The 23,070-nt window shown below is 40.6% G+C and overlaps 1 protein-coding gene across 3 annotated transcripts in view; it reads right to left on the reverse strand.

Annotated features, from left to right (window-relative positions):
* Positions 1–23,070, reverse strand: part of LOC105478599 (lin-9 DREAM MuvB core complex component) — an 88,517-nt gene that overhangs the window by 18,675 nt on the left and 46,772 nt on the right. For all 3 annotated transcript variants that reach the window (XM_011736076.2, XM_011736084.2, XM_071081476.1), the window contains one exon: positions 12,713–12,793. In XM_011736076.2, coding sequence (XP_011734378.2) covers positions 12,713–12,793 — 81 coding nt within the window. The remainder of the gene's footprint in view (positions 1–12,712; positions 12,794–23,070) is intronic.

The raw sequence follows: 23,070 nt of genomic DNA on the forward strand, positions 1-23,070 counted from the left end.
TGCAGTGGTGTGATCTCGGCTCACTGCAAGCTCTGCCTCCCGGGTTCATGCTATTCTCCTGCCTCAGCCTCCCCAGTAGCTGGGACTACAGGTGCACACCGCCACACTCAGCTAATTTTTTGTATTTTTAGTAGAGACGGGATTTCACTGTGTTAGCCAGGATGGTCTTGATCTCCTGACCTCGTGATCCACCCGCCTCGGTCTCCCAAAGTGCTGGGATTACAGGCGTGAGCCACCACGCCCGGCCAAAGTGCATTTCTTATAAGCAGCATATACTTGGGTCATGTTTGTTTTGAATACATTCAGCCAGTTTATACAAGGAGAGAATTTAATCCATTTACATTTAAGGTTATTGATTTGGGTGTTTTTGTTCCTATCATATTGTTATTTGCTAATTGTTCTATATATTCTTTATTTCTTCTCTTAATGTTTGTCATTTTGGTCTGGTTGTTTTCTGTAGTGGTACCATTTGAGTCCTGCGTGCTTGCTTTACCAGTGTTTTATACTTCCATGTGTTTTCATGATGGTAAACACTTTCAGGTTTAGGATGCTCTTGAGCATTTCTTGTATGGTCAGTCTAGTGGTGATGAATTCCCTCAGCTTTTGCTTGTTTGGGAAAGGCTTTACTTCTTCATTTAAGAAGCATTAGTTGGCCGGGCGCGGTGGCTCAAGCCTGTAATCCCAGCACTTTGGGAGGCCGAGACGGGCGGATCACGAGGTCAGGAGATCAAGACCATCCTGGCTAACACAGTGAAACCCCGTCTCTACTAAAAATACAAAAACTTAGCCGGGCGAGGTGGCGGGCGCCTGTAGTCCCAGCTACTCGGGAGGCTGAGGCAGGAGAATGGCGTGAACCCGGGAGGCGGAGCTTGCAGTGAGCTGAGATCCGGCCACTGCACTCCAGCCTGGGTGACAGAGCGAGACTCCGTCTCAAAAAAAAAAAAAAAAAAAAAAAAAAAAAAAAAAAAAAAAAAAAAAGAAGCATTAGTTTCTTTCAGCACTCTAGATATATTATCCCATTCTCTCCAGGCCTGTAAGGTTTCTGCTGAGTGATCTACTCTTAGTCTGATGGGGATTCTTTACAGGTAACTAGATGCTTTTATCTTGCTATTTTTGGAATTCCCTCATCTTTGACTTTAGACAGTGTGACTATAATGTGATGTGAAGAAGTCCTTTTTGATTATTTGGAGATCTCAGAGCTTTCTGTATCTGGATGTGTACATCTATTGCTAGACTTGGGACGTTTTCCTCTATTATTTCATTAAATAGGTTTCCTAATCCTCTTGTTCTCTCTTCACCCTCTGGGACCCTAATAATTTGAATATTTGGTCACGTTATGGTGTCCCATATGTCATGAAGGTTTTGTTCACCTTTTTGTTTTTTTTTTTCCGTTAGCCTGAATAGGTTATTTCGAAAGACTTGTCTTCAAGTTCCAAGATTCTTTCTTCTGCTGGATCTAGTCTATTGTTGAAGCATTCTTTCTTCTTTTTTTTTGAGACGGAGTTTCGCTCTGTCACCAGGCTGAAGTGCAGTGGTGTGATCTCTGCTCACTGCAACCTCTGCCTCCCGGGTTCAAGTGATTCTCCTGCCTCAGCCTCCTGAGCAGCTGGAACTACAGACTCATGCCACCATGCCCAGCTAATTTTTGTATTTTCTAAGTAGAGATGGGGTTTCACCAGATTGACCAGGATGGTCTCGATTTTTTGACCTCATGATCTGCCCACCTCGGCCTCCCAAAGTGCTGGGATTACAGGCGTGAGCCACCACGCCTGGCGAAGCTTTCTAATATATTTTGTATTTCATTTAATGAATACTTCAGTTCCAGAATTTGTTTGTTTGGTTCTTAAAAAGTATATCTTTATGGTGAATTTATCATTCACATCCTGAACTGCTTTTCTAGTTCCTTTGTATTGTTTTTCAGAATTCTCTTCTCTCTCACTGAGCTTCTTTAGAATCAGTAATTTGATTTTTTTTCAGGATTTCAAGAATGTCTTTTTGATTGGAATCTGTTGCTGGAGAATTATTGTGTTCCTTTGGAGGTGTCATATTTCCTTGTTTTTAAATGTTTCTTGTCCTTAAGTTGATATCTGTGCATCTGGGTATAACAGTTGCTTCTTCCAAGTTTTTTGAATTTGTTTTTTTTTTCTTCTTTTAGAGTTGAAATCTTCCTCTATCACCCAGGCTGGAGTGCAGGGGCACAATTACAGCTCACTGCAGCCCAAACTCTTGGGCTTGAGTGATCCTCCCACCTCAGCCTTCCAAGTAGCTAGGACTATAGGCATGAACCACCATGCTTGGCTAATGGTTTTTTTGAGAAGGAGTCTTGCTCTGTCACCCAGGCTGGAGTGCAGTGGTGCGATCTCGGCTCACTGCAAGCTCCGCCTCCCAGGTTCATGCCATTCTCCTGCCTCAGCCTCCAGAGTAGCTGGGACTACAGGCGCCCGCCACCATGCCCGGCTAATGTTTTGTATTTTTTTTTAGTAGAGACGGGGTTTCACCGTGTTAGCCAGGATGGTCTTGATCTCCTGACCTCGTGATCCGCCCATCTCGGCCTCCCAAAGTGCTGGGATTACAGGCTTGAGACACCACGCCCCGCCAGCTAATTTTTTAAAAAATCATTTTTATGGGCCAGGTGCGGTGGCTTACAACTGTAATCCCAGCACTTTGGGAGGCTGAGGTGGGCTAATCGCCTGAAGTTGGGAGTTCAGGACCTGCCTCACCAACATGGAGAAACCCTGTCTCCACTAAAAAAATACAAAATTAGCCAGGCATGGTGGTGCATGCCTGTAACCCCAGCTACTTGGGAGGCTGAGGCAGGAGAATCGCTTGAACCCGGGAGGCGGACATTGCAGTGAGCCAAGATTGCACCATTGCACTCCATCCTAGGAAACAAGAGTGAAACTCTGGCTCAAAAGAAAAAAAAATCATTTTTATAGAGACGGGGTGTCACTGTGTTACTTAGGCTGGTATTAAACTCTTGGTCTCAGGCAATCCTCCTGCCTTGGCCTCCCAAACTGTTGGGATTACAGGCATGAGTCACTGCACCTGGCTGAAATTGCTTTTGTAGGGGAGGACTTTTTCCTGAATATGTATCTATGGTATTGGTTGGGTGGGACACTTTGGCTTGATTTTGGATGCATGCAGCAGTGTAGTCTATTTCTTTGACTGTAAACAGCATTAATGGTATCTATGGCTTCCTCAGTAGTTCAGGGTAGAGTTATTTGTGGATGCTCTGGTGAAGTTTTGCAGAGGACTGGGATGCCATGTAGGTCGGTCTTTGGGCCCCAATGGTGGCAGTGGTGGGCTAAGCATGCCTGTCCTTGGATTCCAAGGTGGTGTATGCTGGCACTGATGTTAAGAGGTCCAGGCACGCCAATACTTGTGGTTCCAGGTGGCTTACTGGATGCTGGTAGGGTAGTGGCAGCTGTGGGCTGGGTGGGTGGGCAGAATTTTGGGCCCTGAGGCAGCCAGTGTCACATGAACAATGACAATGACAGTGGCAAGATGACCTTCTAGGTCCCCAAGGACCCAGTAATGCTGGTGTTGGCAGTGGCTGTGATGGGCTGGGTGGGCCAGTCTCCAGGTGTGCAGGTGGCATGTGCAGGTAGGTGCCAGCTGTGGTGGTAGTGGCTGGGGGGTAGGCCCAAACTCAGGCCCCTGGGAGGAGTGTTCAGGTACAAGTGGTGGTATACTGGGCTGGGCAATAGCCTGGCTGTTGGACTGTGTACTCTGGCACAAGGGGCAGGGGGACCGAAGCTGGGCTGAGCAGTCTTGTTCTCAGGCTCCCTGATGGTAAGGGCAGGTGCAACCAGTGGCAGGCAGGGGTGGGGCAATTCCCCAGGCCACCAGTGGAATGCTTGGGTGGGGAGCTGCCCTGCCACACTGGGGAGGGAGGCATTGCCTTCAATGGTGGGCAGCCTAGGCCAGTGGGTGCAGAACACGCATGCCGCTTGTACTTCAGCCCCTGCTGCCATAGCCAGTGACTCACATGTGCTTCAGTCCCTGGTGCAGTAGCCCATGGTCAAATGCACGTAAACCCTAGGGGTAGCAGCCATTCTTCTCTTGCATCTCAGCTGTGGTGCCACTAGGTTCTGGGATAGTGCACAGTCTGTTGGGGCTGGGCTCTAAAATGGCACCTTGTTGTAGCTGCTTAGGTCTTAGGGAGCATGTGAGACGCAGTGCAAGCTTCCTCTCTGGAGCAGTGCTGTTGCACAAGATCCCGAAAGCTCTGTGTGTTAGTTTCAGGACCCATGAGAGTCAAGGGCTCTCCTGTGGCTAGGATTGCAGGAGCTGACAGTGGGAATGAGGACTTCTGAGGGTCTCTTGTTTACACTTTCCCTGTATTGGGGAGTCTCTCTTGGCTCTCATCTGATCCCAGCCTAGCAGGCTGTCTCACTTTCTTCTTCCTTGCTTTAAATATTTCCTGTCACTTTTCTGCTGAATTCCAGTATTCTCTTTTGGATGATCTATTTGAAGTGTGATTATCTACTTACTATTTTGCTTCTTAGTGGAGGAGTTGAGTACAAAAATGCCTATAGTCAGTCATCTTGAAGCCTCCCATCATATTCTCCAAATATCTTAATAGTTACCACATGGAAGATGTAGCAGACTTATTAAAACTGTTTCAGAAAGTGAAACTAGGATTAATGAAGGAAAGCTACTGAGTCAACATTAAGAGTAAACAGTGAGTTAGGTCACTTTCTTCTTTAGCTTTGGGAAATTTTCTTCTATCATTGTTTTGATAACTCCCCTCCCCTCTATTTTCTCTGCTCCATTTGTGGGTACCCTATTGGCTGAATGTTGGACAATGGAATTGGTACTCTCTGTTTCTTAATTTTTCTCTCAGATTTTCCATTTCTGGCTTTCAATAGTATGTTCTGAGAGAGCTCAACCTTTTCTTCTTAATCTTCTCTTGAAGATAATTTTAATTTTTTTTGGAACAGAAAATACATTTGCATGGTTTAAAATTCAAAAATTAGGTCTCCCCCTAATGCCACTTACTTATTCTCTTCTCTTTAGAAGTAATCAGTATAAAAAAAAAAAAAAAGAAGTAATCAGTATTACCAGTTTCTTAAGCATCTTTCCAGAGATAGTCTATTTACACACAACAAAAAAGGCACATATTTCCTCCTGAATCCACCCTTCCTTTTCCAAATGAATGGGAATGTATCATAAACATGCTCAGCACTTTCATCTTCTCACTTGAAATCTTCAGGTTTGTTCAAGTGAGCTTCCCTGTTACAGGGTGTTACACTGTATAAATATATTACACATGTAACCAGTTCCTTATTATGTTTTATTTTTAAAATTTATTTTAAAAACTATATATTTTTTTGAGACGGAGTCTCGCTCTGTCACCCAAGCTGAAGTGCAGTGGCATGATCACGGCTTACTGCAACCTCTGCCTCCCGGATTCAAGCAATTCTCCTGCCTCAGCCTTCTGGGTAGCTGGGATTACAGGTGCACGCCACCACGCCTGGCTAATTTTTGTATTTTTAGTAGAGATGGGGTTTCACCATGTTGGCCTGACCTCGTGATCCACCCACCTCAGCCTCCCAAAGTGCCAGGATTACACGCATAAGCCACCGCGCCAAGCCAAAAAACTATTATTATTATTATTTTTAGAGATAGGATATTGCTCTATTGCCCAAGCTAGAGTACAGTGGTACGATCACAGCTCACTGCAACCTCAAACTCCTGGGCTCAAGCAATCCTCCTGCTTCGGTCTCCTGAGTAGCTGAGACTACAAGCATCCGCAACTGTGCTTGGCTAATTTCCTAAACATTTTTGTAGAGACAGGGTCTCACTATGTTGCCCAGGCTGGTCTTGAACTCCTGGCCTCAGGCAATCTTCCTACCTTAATCTCCCAAATTAGCTCCTTCTCGATGAACATTCAGATTGTTTTTCAGATCTTGCAAACATGCTGCAATGAACATGTAGTCATTTTGGACAAAGGCAAACATATGTGTGGAAGTTTCCAGGAGTGCTACTGCTAAATCAAAAGACTTGAGCATTTTAAATCTTGACAGATATTGCCGAAGCACCTGTAGGGGCCAGAGGGACTTCCCCTTCACCTTCTGAAGGCTCACTGAAAATCACTGACAAAAGAGAGACTAATAGGAAAAAAGGCATACACATTTATTTGGTTATAACTTTATGTGACGCCAGAGTCTTCAGAACGAAAAATACAAAATACACTGTCAATTTTTGTGCTTAGGTTCACAAAGCATATGGACAGTGGTATGGAAATATGATTGGACACAGGAGGCTAAGGCACAAGTATTGCTTGAGCCCAGGAGGTGGAGGCTGCAGTGAGCTGAGGTTGCACCACTGCACTCCAGCCTAGGCAACAGAGCAAGACTCTGTCTCCAAAAAAAGAAAAGAAAAGAAGAAAAAAGAAATATGATTGGACAAACAGAGTATGATCTAATGCTAACAAAGTAGGGAAATCCAAGTAAGGCCTGTCTAGATTTCTCTTGGCCTCTCTCTGCAGCAATCCTTCCTATGGGTATGAGGCAGAATCCTGTCTGGAATGGGGGTCTTATGACCTATAGTCAAAGTAGGTCAAATAATTTCTTTATGACCAATTTTTACACACAAAGGTGATGGGCAAGCTGGAGTAATAGTCTCAGATTTTATATAAGGCTGGCTTCTGGGAAAAGGAGTTCTGGTTTCTATGACCTGCTTTGGGGAAGAGGGATTCTGGTTTCTACAGTTAGCCTCAGAAGAAAATGAGAGATCAAAGATAGGTGGGCAAAAAAAGGTCAGAGAGAGCTGCTCCTGAGGCCTTCATTTCGGGGTATCATTTTCTGAGACCCTGTACACCCTTCATAAAAAATGTACTAATTTATGTGTAAGAATGCCTACTTGTCCACATCCTCACCAACACAGTGTTCTGTTAAAGTTTCTTAGTTCTGCCAGTCGCATACTTTTTTTTTTTTTTTTTTCAAGAAACAGGGTCGCATTCTGTCACCCAGAATGGAGTTCAGTGATATCATTCTAGCTCACCACAGCCTCAAACTTCTGGGCTCAAGCAATGCTCCCCCATCAGTCTCCTGAGTAGCTGGGACTATACCATGCCTGGCTAATTTTTCTAAAAAATATTTTTTTTTTTTTGTTTTTTTTTTTGAGACAGAGTCTTGCTCTGTTGCCCAGGCTGGAGTGCAGTGGCATGGAGTGCAGTGGCAACCTCTGCTTCCTGGGTTAAAGTGATTCTCTTGCCTCAGCCTCCTGCATAGCTGGGATTACAGGCATGTGCCACCATGCCCGGCTAATTTTTGTATTTTTAGTAGAAACAGGGTTTGGCCATGTTGGCCAGGCTAGTCTCAAACTCCTGGCCTCAAGCAATCCAATGGCATGAACCATTATACCCAGCCCCAATTAAACATTTTTATTGTTCCATTTCCCATCTACTTCCCCCTAACTAGCTTGATATTCATCTTTTACTATTATTTTAATAGGTTCCTTAGAGATTAAAATGTCATCCATCTTTGATTTATCTAGGCCTATATGTATATACACCCCTACCCTGACCAACAGGCAATTATAGTGTATTTTAATTCTCTCTATACTTTAAGTGCCACAAGAATTATTTAATGTGTCACTTAGATTAATCCACATATTTACCCTTTTTGTTTCTTCATTCCCTGAATCTTCATGTTTCTTTTACAAACTTCAAGTTTTTTCTTCTATTTAAACAAAAACTTTAGTATTTCCTTTAATGTAGATATTCTGGTAAGAAAGTCCATAAATTTGTCTACAACTGTCCTTGTATTAACTTTATCCTTGAAGGCATTTTCACTGGTTATGGAAATTTAGGTTGGCAGTTATTTTGTTTCAGCCCTGTGAAGATGTCATTCCATTATCTTCTGTCTCCTGTTGTTTTTGTGGAGATGGGAGCTCTCAGACAAATTGTTGGTTGCTCGTTTGTACATACTTCTCACTCCCATCCTGCCCTGGGTACTCTAACATTTTTTCACTTTGTGTTTAGTTTCAGCAGTTTTAAGATAATGTGTCTAGGCTGGGCGCGGTGGCTCAAGCCTGTAATCCCAGCACTTTGGGAGGCCGAGACGGGCGGATCACGAGGTCAGGAGATCGAGACCATCCTGGATAACAAGGTGAGACCCCGTCTCTACTAAAAAAATACAAAAAAACTAGCCGGGCGAGGTGGCGGGCGCCTGTAGTCCCAGCTACTCGGGAGGCTGAGGCAGGAGAATGGCGTGAACCCGGGAGGCGGAGCTTGCAGTGAGCTGAGATCCGGCCACTGCACTCCAGCCTGGGCCACAGAGCCAGACTCTTGTCTCAAAAAAAAAAAAAAAAAAAAAAGATAATGTGTCTAGGCTGGGTGTGGTGGCTCACACCTGTAATCCCAGCACTTTGGGAGCTGAGGAGGGCGGATCACGAGGTCAGGAGATTGAGACCATCCCGGCCAATATGGTGAAACCCCGTTTCTACTAAAACAAAACAAAACAAAACAAAAAACAAACAAAAAATTAGCCAGGGGAGGTGATGGGCGCCTGTAGTCCCAGCTACTCGGGAGGCTGAGGCAGGAGAATGGTGTGAACCCAGGAGGCAGAGCTTGTAGTGAGCCGAGATCACGCCACTGCACTGCAGCCTGGGCGACAGAGTGAGGCTCTGTCTCCAAAAAAAAAAAAAAAAAAAGATAATGTGTCTAAAAGTCACTATCTTTTTATTTATCTCATTGGGGTTGATAAGAATCTATCTGTGGTTTGTTGTTTTTTGACAGTTTTGTAATGCCTTTAGTCATTATCTTTTAAAATACTGCTTTTGTTCCATTCTTTCTTTTTCCTTCTGCTATTTCATTACACATTAGACCTTCCTCACTGTATCCCCTATTTATCGTCTCTTCTCTTCTATATTTTCCACTCATTTTTATCTTCATGTTTCATTCGGGATATTTTCTTCTGATCTATTTTAAATTATTAGCTCTCTCTTTAGTTGTTTCTAATCTGCTGTGGTTGTATCCACCAACTGGGTTAATTCTGATTGCTAGAGTTTATAGTTTTCATTTGGTCTTTTTTATTGTTGTTTCCAGTTCTTTTCTAAAATTCTCAATTTTGTCTCATCTCTTTTAACAAATTAAGCATTTAAAATATATTTCTAAAAACTACATTGTCTGGAGTCTGCCTATGGTCTACAGTTTATTTTCTTTTTTCCTTAGGATTACTGTGTCTCCTATTGTGTCTTGAATTTAAATTGAGTGTTAGATACTATATATACAAATTTATAGAAATAATTTGAGGCCTATAAAAATGCTATATTCCTCCAAAGAGGACTTAAAAGTTTGCCAACTTCCCCCAACCCTCGGTGGGTCTCTGGACTCTAATTTTGGCCTCCAACCCCTATAAGCCTTTCAAGAATGCCACTTAGCTTCTCAGCTACCTTTTCTGGAACTTGCAGAAGCCCCCAAGGAAAAAGCAATCCTGAACATCAGGTTCCCCCTTACTTCTTTCCTTCTTTTCCCAGATCCTATAATTCCTTAATGCCTTGTTGTTTATTTTCTTTCTTTCTTTCTTTTTTTTTTTTTTTTTTGAGACAGAGTCTTGGTCTGCTGCCCGGGCTGGAGTACAGTGGCACGGTCTTGACTCAGTGCAACCTCTGCTTCCTGGGTTCAAGCGACTCTCCTGCCTCAGCCTCCCAAGTAGCTGGGGATGCATGCTATCACACCCAGCTAATTTTTCAATTTTCAGTAGAGACAGGGTTTTGTCGTGTTGGCCAGGCTTGTCTTGAACTCATGACCTCAGGTGATCCACTTGCCTCGGCTTCCCAAAGTGCTGGGATTACAGGTATGAGCCACTGGACCCGGCCTCCTCAATGCCTTGTTAATGCTCCAGTGTCTTCAAGCAGGTTATTTTAATATTTTATTCCAGAGGAAACAGCTATTCACAGCAGGAAGGTTAATCCAAATTACCCAGTCTACCCTTACCAAAAGCAGAAAAAAACCTTAACTTTCCCCAAATAGTACATTCAAATTCTTTAGAGAAGTGCTTCTTTCTCTCCTTTTAACTTGAGTAAATGCCACGTTTGAGTTCTGTCACTGAGATGAAGGGGAACAAGGAGAAAGACCTTGAATTAATTGCCTTTTAAAATACTAATCTCACTTCTGCACTTCATCATATTTGCCAACTCTGGATCTAGGGCCTCTTGTAGCCATGGTTTCTGTTTCATCTAAAAACATGCCAGAAAAAATTTTGAAATCTCATAGACATTGTTAAGCAGACTGCTTCATTTTTTTTCTGTTTACTTCTTTTTGTACTTCATATTCTATGTGCAATTATAAAGGATATGAAAAAAATATGTTCAGCCTACCTCTTAAACTAAGTTTCATTAAATCTTTCATTTTACTTTCTAAAATTTATCCTACAGATAGACACAAACAAATGCACAAAAATATTCACACTATATTAATAAAGTGATGGAAATAACTCAAATATCTGTTAATAGGAAGTTGTTTAAACTATGGTACAATACAGTCATATATATCATAATTTAATTCCATTCTGCATGAAAATAATTTTTAGTATATGCACAGAAAAAGAAATCCATATGGTAAACACATAAACAAACATATTTATAACATATGCTAACTTAATACTATTTATGGAGAAGGCATTATAAAGAACTACAGTTTGACTGATTAAATCATTTCATAATATTTGAATTTTTATATGGAAACTATTTTTACATAAATAAAACAAATAATAAAACATATCAAGCCAGTTAGATTACTTCTACAGAGTTCTCATATGCTAAGAAGTCAAGCCAACATCAAAACGGTCTCTGTGAATACAAATTCATTTTACACTGAAGGCTGCATCTTCTTGGTTTGCAAAACAACCCGAAATAGGTCGCTATTTGAAAGTAGATAAGATTAACTGGGCAAAGGCAAGCCCAGTGCTTTAAAGCATGGAACTTAGAAGAAAACAGTCCTAACTAGTGATATTAAAGGGAAATACTTCATTTATACATAAAGATAGAAAAGATGATAAAGCGACCAGAGAAAAATAGAAGTGGGGTGGAGGAGCACTGAAAAGGCATAGAATATAAAGGGCAGAAGTAGAACTGATGGAAACCAAGATAAGAATGAGTCCAGTAGTAAAGAAGCATGCACATACATTTCTGTGTTTAAGATATGTAATGGCAATACGCTATAGCTAATCTTTTTCACTTCTGGATGGCTTGTGTATCTGACAATACTAATTTCATATTATGCTTAAACGAGTTAAACTCAGAAATAAGCCCAAGTTTTAATATCTGTACTGCTAAAGAGAGCAGATGATCTTACGCTGAAATCACCCGACATTTGTGGTCTTAAAAATTCAGTACTTTTCAAATAAAAAAATTCTATAATCCTAAAAGAGAACTGTTCCTTATTCACTTAGGTATCTACTTTTGCAGCTGTAGATACCTAACTGTATCCACACCTATACCCTTACAACATTTCATTCCAGAGATTCCCAGTGCTACTACTCCCATTCTTGCACTTACAACAGACACTGATAATTAGTCACAGCACTTTGCCCCCTGAGCACAGTCACTGAGCCCTCCCTTTCAGACTTCTATACAGTCATTTTCAATAAACTGGAGATGGTACATGAGATAAAACCTATTTGCCATCCTACATACCCTTAAGCAAGATGTGAATTTCATTACAATTCAAAGACTTTCCTAGTGAATAGTGTCTACATAAACAGCTTTTTAAAAAAACTCTGGGCCGGGTGCTGTGGCTGGCTGGGCGCTGTGGCTCACACCTGTAATCCCAGCACTTGGGAGGCCGAGGTGGGTGGACCACCTGAGGTCAGGAGTTCGAGACCAGCCTGGCCAACATGGCAAAACCCTGTCTCTACTAAAAATACAAAAATTAGCTGGTTGTGATGGTGTGTGCCTGTAATCCTAGCTACTTGGGAGGCTGAGGCAGGAGAATCACTTGAACCCAGGCGGCGGAGGCTGCAGTGAGTCGAGATTGTGCCACTGTACTCCAGCCTGGGAGACAAGAGCAAAACTCCATCTCAGAAAAAAAAAAAGACTTCTGGTAATTATCTTATAAATAAAATTGGCTCTCATTTTTTGAACTCATTAGATTATTAGGATATAAATGTTGTCAAGATAACCTAAAGATGACAACACAGATATTTCCTGACTTACTTATTCTGAAACATTTTTTATAACCTGTCATTACAACTTCCTTGGTCACAGGTATCTGTCTGAGCAATTCCAGACTCATGTAAACTGTTCAAAGAACCTAATATACTCATTAATCCTATTCAACTGTACAGTCAATGGCATAATGAGGTCTGGGGCAATGCATTGCCAGTTTACTTAGCATATGTTCAGTATAACAAGAGATAGTGATAGCAATGAATATTTACTTTTTTATGTATGTATGTATGTATTTATTCCTGTATTCATTCATTTACTGAGATAGGGTCTTGTTATCACCCAGGCTAGAGTGTAGGGGTAGAATCATAGCTCACTGCAGTCTCTGACTCTAGACTCAAGCAATCCCTTTGCTTCAGCCTCCCAAGAAGGTGGACTACAGGTGTGAACAACCTCATGCAAATGAGGATTTAAAAATAGTATTTATCTGAATGTTTCCTCCCATAGATATTTTTAAATCAATAGATATAGATGGTCTCACCATTTTAAAATTAGACAAGCAAATGAAGGAAAAAAAAGAGAAACAAATTCTTACCAGTTTTTCTGCGTCTGTGTTCATTTCCCTTAATTTCTTGATATGTTCCTTTTTAATCATGAGAATTTTTGATAATCGGGTCTGCAAAAAAAGAAGAAATATTTTAGAATAAACAGAGGCATTTAGGTATATTGGTTAGACATTAAATTTCCAATTTTTTAGTAAGATATTTTAGCAATAGATTTTAGTGTTTCAACACATACATACATACATACATATATATATATCATAGCATTTTTTTTTTTTCTGAGATAGAGTCTCACTCTGTCACCCAGGCTGGAGGGCAGTGGCACAGTCTTGGCTCACTGCAACCTCTGCCTCCCAGTTCAAGCAATTCTCGCCTCAGCCTCCCGAGCAGCAGGGATTACAGGCACACACAACCACACCTGGCTAATTTTTGTATTTTTTTTTTTGAGATGGACTCTTGCTCTATTGCCCAGGCTGGAATGCAATGGCGTGATCTCAGCTCACTGCAACCTCCGCCTCCCAGGCTCAAGCAATTCTCCTGCCTCAGCCTCCCGAGTAGCTGGGATTACAGACACCCACCAACATGCCCGACGAATTTTTGTATTTTTAATAGAGACAAGGTTTTGCCATGTTGGCCAGGCTGGTCTTGAACTCCTGACCTCAGATGATCCACTCACCTTGGCCTCTCAAAGTGCTGGGATTACAGGTGTGAACCAGGGCACCCGGCCATTTTTGTATTTTTAGTAGAGACGGGGTTTCACCATGTTGGCCAGGCTGGTCTCGAACTCCTGACCTCCAGTGATCTGCCCACCTTGGCTTCCCAAAGTGCTGGGATTACAGACATGAGTCACCACACTCAGCCTCATAGCACTGTATTTTATATATCTGATTAAACTGACAAGCAAATATTTTTTAAAAAATCCATTGTAATGAGTACATGTCAAAAGGACTAAGGAGTCAATTTGAACAAGCTTTTTCACTGGTCCAAAATAGGGAAATTTGTAGACCAGTAAGAATAATAACGGTAACAAACTAAAGCCAAATGTTAAAATCCATGAGTTTACAATGATACTTAGGAAGAATAAATGACAGAGTGAGAGCCATTTTGAAATCTTATTGAATGAATGGATCTAAGCATTGATAATCAATGGCAGCTAATGTTAAAAAATAAATAGGTCAGAGATACAGTGGCTCACACCTGTAATCCCAGTACATTGGGAGGCCAAGGCGGGAAGACCACTTGAGCCCAAGAGTTTGTGACCAGCCTCAGCTTCCCAAGTAGCTGGGATCGTGAGTCCAGGAGTTTGAGATCTTATCTCCACAAAAAATAAACAAAATTAGCCGGGTTTAGTGGTTTACATCTGTAGTCCCAGTTACTCAGGAGGCTGAGGTGGGAAAACTTCTTGAGCCTGGGAGGTGGAGGATGCAGTGAGCTGAAATCATGCCACTGGACTCCAGCCTGGGCAACAGAGCAAGACCCCATCTCAAAATAAATAAATAAATAAATAAATAAATAAATAAGTAAATGCCTCCTATCAAAAGAACACAAAACCACCTGTAAAAGTAGTCACATGAAAACAAACAGCCAATCAAAAAACCTAAATCCAATCAAACCTCTAGATATAATTTTCAATTTACATAAAATACAAAGAACAAGTTAAATAATCCCACAAGGATTTAGTCAGAAAAACTGAGACTATGGGAGACTGTATGGATCCAGTTTCTTCAATAAGCTGAATGGAGAAAAAAGGCACTCAACATTTAAAAAACAACTGAAAAATCTGAATACCAACTGGATATTTGATATTGACATTTAAGTTTTTATAGATGTAATAGATAGTGTAGTTATGTTTCTTAAAAAAAAGAAATCCGCCTGTAATGGGGTTTCACCATGTTGGCCAGATTGGTCTCAAACTCCTGACCTCAGGTGATCCACCTGCCTTGGCCTCCCAAAGTGCTGGGATTACAGGCATGAGCCACCACGCCCAGCCCTTATTATTTATTTCTAAGAGATAACCCTTTTTTGGCCAGGCATGGTGGCTTATGCCTGTATGTAATCCCAGCACTTTGGGAGGCTGAGGCTGATGGATCACCTGAGGTCAGGAGTTCAAGACCAGCCTGGCCAAGATGGTAAAACCTCATCTCTACTAAAAATACAAAAATTAGGCAGGCATGGTGGCTCGAGCCTGTAGTCCCAGATACTCGGGAGCCTGAGGCATGAGGGTTGCTTGAACCTGGGAGGTGAAGCCGAGATCACATGACTGCTGCGTTCTAGCCTGGGCAACAGAGCAAGACTCTGTCTCAAAAAAGAAAAAAAAAAAAAGAAAGAAAGAAAGAATAAGGTCGGGTGTGGTAGCTTATAGCTATCCAGGCTGAGTGCAGTAGCGTGATCATGGCTCACTGCAGCCTCAACCTCCTGGGCTCAAGTGATCTTCCCATCTCAGACTCCCGAGTAGCTGGGACTACAGGGGCGTGCCACCACACCTGGCTAATTTTTGTATTTTTTGTAGAGATGGGGGTCTCACTATGTTGCCCAGGCTTGTTGTCAACTCCTAGACTCAATCCTTGTCTATGTTGCCCAGGCTTGTCTTGAACTCCTAGACTCCCAATCCTCCCAGCTTGGCCGCCCAAAGTGCTGGGATTGCAGGTGTGAGCCACTGTGCCTGGCAGCAAAACATTTTTAACGTGTCTTTTGTCATAAGAAAAAATATATTTGGAACAGCAAAAAATCAAAATATCAACTTCAACACTTAAGAGCAAAACTGAGTTTTATAAAACCTCACATACTATAAAAGGTAAGGACATAAAATAATTTTTATTTTTACCTCTTAAATATCTTAAAATAATAGTGGAAGTAGTGTTTTAACTAGGCTTTACATATAGATTATAAATTTTAAATTAAGTACTAAAATCAAATACATAGACTTTCAGTTTACAGCCTGGGATATAAGAAGCTTGGAAGATGCTACTCCATCCTAACACCAGGTAAAAAACTGAACATACTTAAAAAATCAACGACACTTCTTAGATCTCTAAGAGAATTGAGGGCCAAGGCAAACTGTCCATAAAATTAGAAAGAATGAAAGGCAAATATGTAGAAATCACGATTTACTGGAGCAGAAACATGTGAGCAAAAACCTCTAGGAACCAGTGCTGGGGTAGGAAAAACGGAACTGTAATTTATGTGGTAGGTGCGGGCAAGTCTGACCATTAAGCATTTACTCAATGGGACCCAGTTATGTGGGTTTTTTGAAAAGCATACTTTTGTGAGTTTTACTTCCAGGGGCTTAATCTGTTTCCTAGTGAATACTGCAGAAATACACCCTCTTGTTTCCTGCAAGGGGAAGAGAAAACTAACAATTTTGAATTAAAATGGAGCATTCTGTTCTTCTTAGCAAGGCCTGACCTCAGGAAAAAGTATTTAACCAGAAGCTAACATGCTAGGGTTTTATCAGAGGCTAGCTGACCTGGGGCAAGAGAAAAACCCAATCCCAGCCCACTCTAGCCACCCCGTGCCACCTAAAAGGAGGAAAAACTGAGGTGCATTTGTGAAGTTCACAGTCTAGAAGCTCAGGCTGACACAGTTCCTTTTACATAGTATATCTTGTTTGGCAATTAAGAAAAAATTACAAGGTACGAAAAGAGGCAAAAAACATAGTTTGAAGAGACAAAGCAAGCATAAAAACCAGCCTTAGATATGGCAGGGATGTTGAAATTTTAAAGAACTATGAGTAATAAGCTAAGGCCTCTAATGGATAAAATAGCATGCAAGAACAGATGGGCAATGCAAGCAGAGAGATGAAAATTTCTTGAGCTTGAGGATATATTATTTATTTTTCTTTTTTTTTTCCTTCCACAACAGTTATCTCAGAAGAGGATATATTAATAGGAACTTCCAAAACTAAAAAACAAAGAGAACAAAGACTGAAAAAGTCAGCACAGAATGTCCAAGGATTGTGGGACAGCTACAAAAGGTGTAACTTTATGCATTAATGGAAATACAAGAAGGAGAGGAAAGAGAGAAAAAAAGGAAGAACTATCTGAAATATAATGAATGAGAGTTTCCCTAATTTAATGTCAAATACCAAACCAAAGATCTAAGAAGCTCAGAGCATACCAAGCAGAGAAAATGCCACAAAAACCTCTAGATTTACACCTATCATATTCAAACCACAGAAAATCCAAGACAAAGAAAAATTCTGGTTCAGCTATGGTGGCTCACACCTGTAATCCCAGCACTTTGGGAGGCTGAGGCGGGCAGATTGCTTGAGCCCAGCAGTTCGAGACCAGTCTGGGCAACATGGCAAAACCCCATCTCTACATATGAAAAAAAAGGAAAAAAAAAAATCCTGAAAGAAAAGACTTTGCCGATAGAGGAGCAAAGATAAGAATTTCATCTGACTTCTTAGAAACCAGGCAAGCAAGAGGAGACTGGAGTGAAATGTCTTGTGTTGAGAAAAAAAATCTGGCAATCTAAACCCCTGCACCCTATGAAATTATCATTCAAAAGTAAAACAGGACTGGGCATCATAGCTCACGCCTATAATCTCAGCACTTTGGAAGGCCAAGAGGGAGGACTGCTTAAGCCCAGGAGTTCTGGAGCAGCCTGAGAAACACAGCTAGACTTCATCTCTACAATAATAAATAAAATAAAATAATTTTTTTATTTTTTTATTTTTTTGAGACGGAGTCTTGCTCTGTTGCCCAGGTGGGAGTGCAGTGGCACAATCTTGGCTCATTGCAAGCCCTACCTCCCAGGTTCACGACATTCTCCTGCCTCAGCCTCCCGAGTAGCTGGGACTACAGGCGCCTGCCACCATGCCCAGCTTATTTTTTGTAATTTTAGTAGAGACGGGGCTTCACCGTGTTAGCCAGGATGGTCTCGATCTCCTGACGTCATGATTCACCCGCCTCAACCTCCCAAAGTGCTGGGATTACAGGCGTTAGCCACCATGCCTGGCCAATAAAACAAAAATTTTTTAAGTGAAAGAAAAATAAAGACTTTCTCAGAGAAAGAAACTTGAGAAAATCTGTCACTAGTAGGACTGCCTTGTAAGAAATGTTTTTTTTTTCTTTTTTTTTTTTTTTGAGATGGAATCTTGCTCTCTTGCTTAGGCTGGAGTGCAATGGAGTGATCTTGGCTCCCTAAAACCTCCACCTCCCAGGTCCAAGCGATTCTCATGCCTCAGCCTCCCAAGCAGCTGAGACTATAAGCGCCACCATGCCCGGCTAATTTTTGTATTTTTAGCAGAGATGGGGTTTCACCATGTTGGCCAGGCTGGTCTTGAACTCCTGACCTCAAGTGATCTACCCACCTCAGCCTCCCAAAGTGCTAGGACAACAGGTGTGAACCACCATGCCCAGCCAGAAATGTTAAATGATGTTCTTTAGAGAAAAAGAAAATGATACATGTCAGAAATTCATATACAAATAAAGGAAGTGTATCAAAGAAAGAATACATTGAAGGTAAAATACAAACTTTTATTTTCCTTATTCCTAATTGTTCCAACAGATAACAGTTTGCTCAAAATAATAACAGCAACAGCATATTTGATTATGTATGATTATGTGTATATATGCTTATGCATGCTTAGGTATAAATAAAATAATGACAGCAATGATACAAAGGAAAGGAGGGATTAATTAGGATTATTTTGTTATTATCAGGTACTAATACTACCCATGAAGCTGTACAGTGTTATTTGAAAGTGGATGTGGATTAGTTGTAAAAGCTTATAATGTAAACTCTAGAGCAACCATTAAAGAAAGTTAAAAGAAAAAAGTATAACCTATATGCTAAAAAAGCAGAGAAAAATGGAATTACATAAATTAAACCATAAAAGGCAAAAAAAGAGTGGAATATAAAAATAGAAATAAAGAATATGAGCAACGAATAGAAAATAGTAATAAATATGACAGATATTACTGTATGATAATCCAATTATATCAATAATCACTTTGAAATCTACTTTAAACATAAAGACACAGATAGATTAAAAGTAAATGGATGAAGGCCAGGTGTGGTGGCTCACCCCTATAATCCCAGTACTTTGGGAGGCCGAGGTGGGTCCCATTGCTCGAGCCAAGGAGTTCAAGACCAGCCTAGGGTACACTGACACCCCATGTCCATACAAAAAATACAAAAATTAGCAGGTGTGGTGGCTTATGCCTGTAGTCCCAGCTACTTGGGAGGCTGAGGTGGGAGGATTTCTTAAGCCCAGGAGGTTGAGGCTATAGTGAGCCACTGCACTCCAGCCTAGGCTACAGAGGGAGACCCTGTTCTCAAAAACAAAAAACAAACAAACAAACAAAAAAAACAGGGCTAGGCTCAGTGGCTGACACCTGTAATCCCAGCACTTTGGGAGGCTGAGGCAGGCACATTTCTCGTGGTCAGAAGTTCTGGACCAGCCTGGCCAAGATGGTGAAAAAACCTGTCTCTACTAAAAATACAAATATTAGCCAGGTGTGGTGGACACGTAATCCTAGCTACTCGGGAGGTTGAGGCATGAGACTTGCTTGAACCTAGGAGGCAGAGGTTGCCTGGGTGACAGAGCAAGACTTCGTCTCAAAAAAAAAAAAAAAAAAAAAAAAAAAAGTAAATGGATAAAGAATATGCCATGCTAACACTAATCAAAAGAAAGGAGGAGCAGTTATATTAATTTCAGACAAAGTAGACTCCAGAGCAAGAAAAGGCGTCAGGAATAAAAAGGGGCATTACATAATGAAAATGGGGTCAATGTTCCAAGAAGACATAATATTTTTTCTGGTTTTTTTTTTTTTTTTTTTTTTGAGACAGATTCTTGCTCTGTCACCCAGGCCGGAGTGCAGTGGTGCAACATCAGCTCACTGCAACCTCTGCCTCCCAGGTTCAAGCAATTCTGTCTCAGTCTCCCGAGTAGCTGGGATTACAGGTATCTGCCACTACACCTGGTTAATTTTGTATTTTTAGTAAAGATGGGGTTTCACCATGTTGGCCAGGCTGGTCTCGAACTCCTGACCTCAAGTGATCTGCCCGCCTAAGCTTCCCAAAGGGCTGGGATTACAGGCGTGAGCCACTGCACCCGGCCAACAATACTTAATATTTATGTGCCTAATAACAGAACATCAAAACATGAGGCAAAATACATTAACTACTGACAAATAGATCAATCCACCAGTTGGAGATTTGGATACCCCCCATCAGAAATGAACAGATCCAACGGGCAGAAAATCAGCAAGGACATAAACTCAACAATATCATCAATTAACTGGATATAATTGGTATCTATAGACTACTTCATCCAACAACCGCAGAATATACTTTCTACTCAGGGTTGTACAGAAAATTCATGAAGATCTCATTCTGGGCCATGAAACATACCTTAACAAAATTAAAAGAATAGAAATCATACAATGTATGCTCTTACACCACAATGAACTTCTACCAGAAATCAATAACAAAGAAAGCTGTAAAATCTGAAGATATGTCTAAATAATACATGAGTCAAAAAAGCAATCTAAAAGAAGAAATGGAAAAATATTCTGAACTAGATAAAAATAAAGAGACAAATTGTCAAAATTTGTGTGATGCAGTCAAAGCAGCACTTAGTGGGAAATTTGTAGTATCGAATGCATTTATTAGTAAAGAAGATCTAAAATCAGTAATTTAAGCTTCCACCTTAGGAAACTAAAAAAAAAAAAAAAAAAAAGGCAAATTAAATACAAAGTAAGCAGAGTATCATAAATTAGAGCAGAAATCAATAAAATTAAAAATAGGAAATTAAGAGAAAAAAATCAACAAAACCAAAAGTTGGTTCTTTAAAAAGATCAATGATATTGATAAGCCTCTAGCTAGGCTAAGAAAAAAGAGGACACAAATTATTAATTTCAGAAATGAAAAAGGGGCCTCATTACAGATCCTATGGACTTTAAAAAGATAATAAAAGAATACTATAAACAACTATATGCCCATATATATATATATATATATATATTTTTTTTTATAACCTAAAAAAAAAAAAAATGAACAAACTCCTTGAAATTTCTAAAACTCGCACAAGAAAAAAGTGGAAGGCTCTGAATAGGTTTATATCTATTAAATAAATTGAGTCAATAATTAATAACCTTCCAAAACAGAAAGCACCAGGCCCAGATGGGTTCACTGAGGAATTCTACTAAACATTTGAGGAAGAAATTATACCCAACCTCTGTAATGTTTTAGAGGATAGAAGCAGAGAAAATACTTCCTAACTCATTCTCCAAGGTTAGCATTACCTTAATACCAAAATCTGACAAAGACACTGTGAAAGACAACAAGAAGCCATGCATAATGGAATGTACTCATAGTCCTAGCTACTGGGAGGCTGAAGTGGGAGAATCACTTGAACCCGGGAGTCTTAGCCCAGCCTGGGCAACATAGATCCCCTGTCCAAACATGAAAAGAAAAAAACTATAGATCAGAATCTCTCATAAACACAGAAGCAAAAATCCTCAATAAAATATTAGCAAATTGAATCCAATGATGTATACAAGGATTTAAGATCACAGCCAAGTGAGACTTTTTTTTTTTTTTTTTTTGAGACAGAGTCTTGCTCTGTCGCCCAGGCTGGAGTGCAGTGGCGTGAACTCGGCTCACTGCAAGCTCTGCCTCCTGGGTTCACGCCAGTCTCCCGTCTCAGCCTCCCAAGTAACTGGGACCACAGGTGCCCACCACCACACCCAGCTAATTTTTTTGTACTTTTAGTAGAGACGGGATTTCACCATGTTAGCCAGGATGGTCTCGATCTCCTGACCTCGTGATCCACCTGCCTTGGCCTCCCAAAGTGCTGGGACTACAGGTGTGAGCCACCGCACCTGGCCCCAAGTGAGATTTATCTGAAGTATGCAAGGCTGATTCAACATTTGAAAATTAATTAATATAAGTCAGGCGTGGTGGCTCACGCCTGTAATCCCAGCATTTTGGGAGGCTGAGGTGGGTAGATGATTTGAGGTCAGGAGTTCAAGACCAGCCTGGCCAACACAGTGAAACCCTGTCTCTACTAAAAAGTTACCCAGGCGTGGTGGCATGTGCCTGTAGTCCCAGCTACCCAGGAGGCCGAGGCAGGAGAATGCTTGAACCTGGGAGGTAGAGGTTGCAGTGAGCCGAAATCGTGCCACTGCATTCCAGCCTGGACAACACAGCACGACTCCATCTAAAAAAAAAAAAAGGAAAAAAAAAAAGAAAATTAATTAATATAATCCATCACATCGGTAGGCTAAAGAAGAAAAATCATATGATCAGATTGATAGAGGCAAAGTATTTGACAAAATTCAACACTCATTCATGATAAAAACTCTCAGTAAACTAGGAATAGACAACTTTCCCAACCTGATAAACAAAAAAAAAAAATCTACAAAAAAACTCCATGTCAAATATCATATTTAATGGTGAGAAACTAGAAGTTTTCCCACTAAGGTCAGGAATAAGGCAACGATGTCCTCTCTTATCACTCTTTTCAACATCATACTGGAAGTCCTAGCTAATGCAGTAAGACAAGAAAGAGGAATAAAAGGTAGAATTGGGAATAAAAAAAAAAAAATGTCTGTTTTAGGCGGGTGACACGACTGCCTATGTAGACAATCTGAAAGAACTGACAAAAAAAAAAAAAAATCCCTGGAACTAATAAGTGACTACAGCAAAGTTGCAGGATACAAAGTTAACATACAAAAGTCAACTGCTTTGTCATATACCAACAATAAACAAGTATGATATGAAATTAAAAATATAGCACAGTATCATTTACCTTAATACTCCCAAAATGAAATACTTAACTATAAATCTAACAAATATGTACAAGATCTATATGAGCAAAACTCTGATGAAAGAAATCAAAGAACTAAATAAGAGATATTTCATGTTCATGGATAAGAAGACACAACACTGTCAAGATACTAGTTCTTCTCAACTTGATCTATAAATTCAATGCGATACAAGTCAAAATCCCAGCAAGTTGTTTTATGGATTTGACAAAATGATTCTAAAGTCTATATTGAAAGGCAAAAGACCTACTATAGCCCACACAATATTGAAGAAGAAGAACAAAGTTGCATGGCTGATGCTATTCAACTTTGAAACATACTATAAAGCTACAGTAACCAAGACAGTGTGGTAGTGGCAAAGAATAAAATAAAATAGATCAATGGAACAGAATAGAGAGCCCAGAAATAAATCCACATAATCAATTATCTTCAACAAATGGGCAACAGTGGAGAAAAGTCAGTCTTTTCAATGAATGGTGCTGCAACAACTGGACACTCACATACAAAACAAAACAAAAAAAGAATCTAGAGAAAAACCTTACACCTTTCACAGAGAGAATCACAAACATAGATGTAAAATCCAAAACTATAAAACTCCTAGAAAGTAACACAGG

Source organism: Macaca nemestrina, chromosome 1 (genome assembly GCF_043159975.1).
Source record: "Macaca nemestrina isolate mMacNem1 chromosome 1, mMacNem.hap1, whole genome shotgun sequence".
NCBI classification, from domain to species: domain Eukaryota; kingdom Metazoa; phylum Chordata; class Mammalia; order Primates; family Cercopithecidae; genus Macaca; species Macaca nemestrina.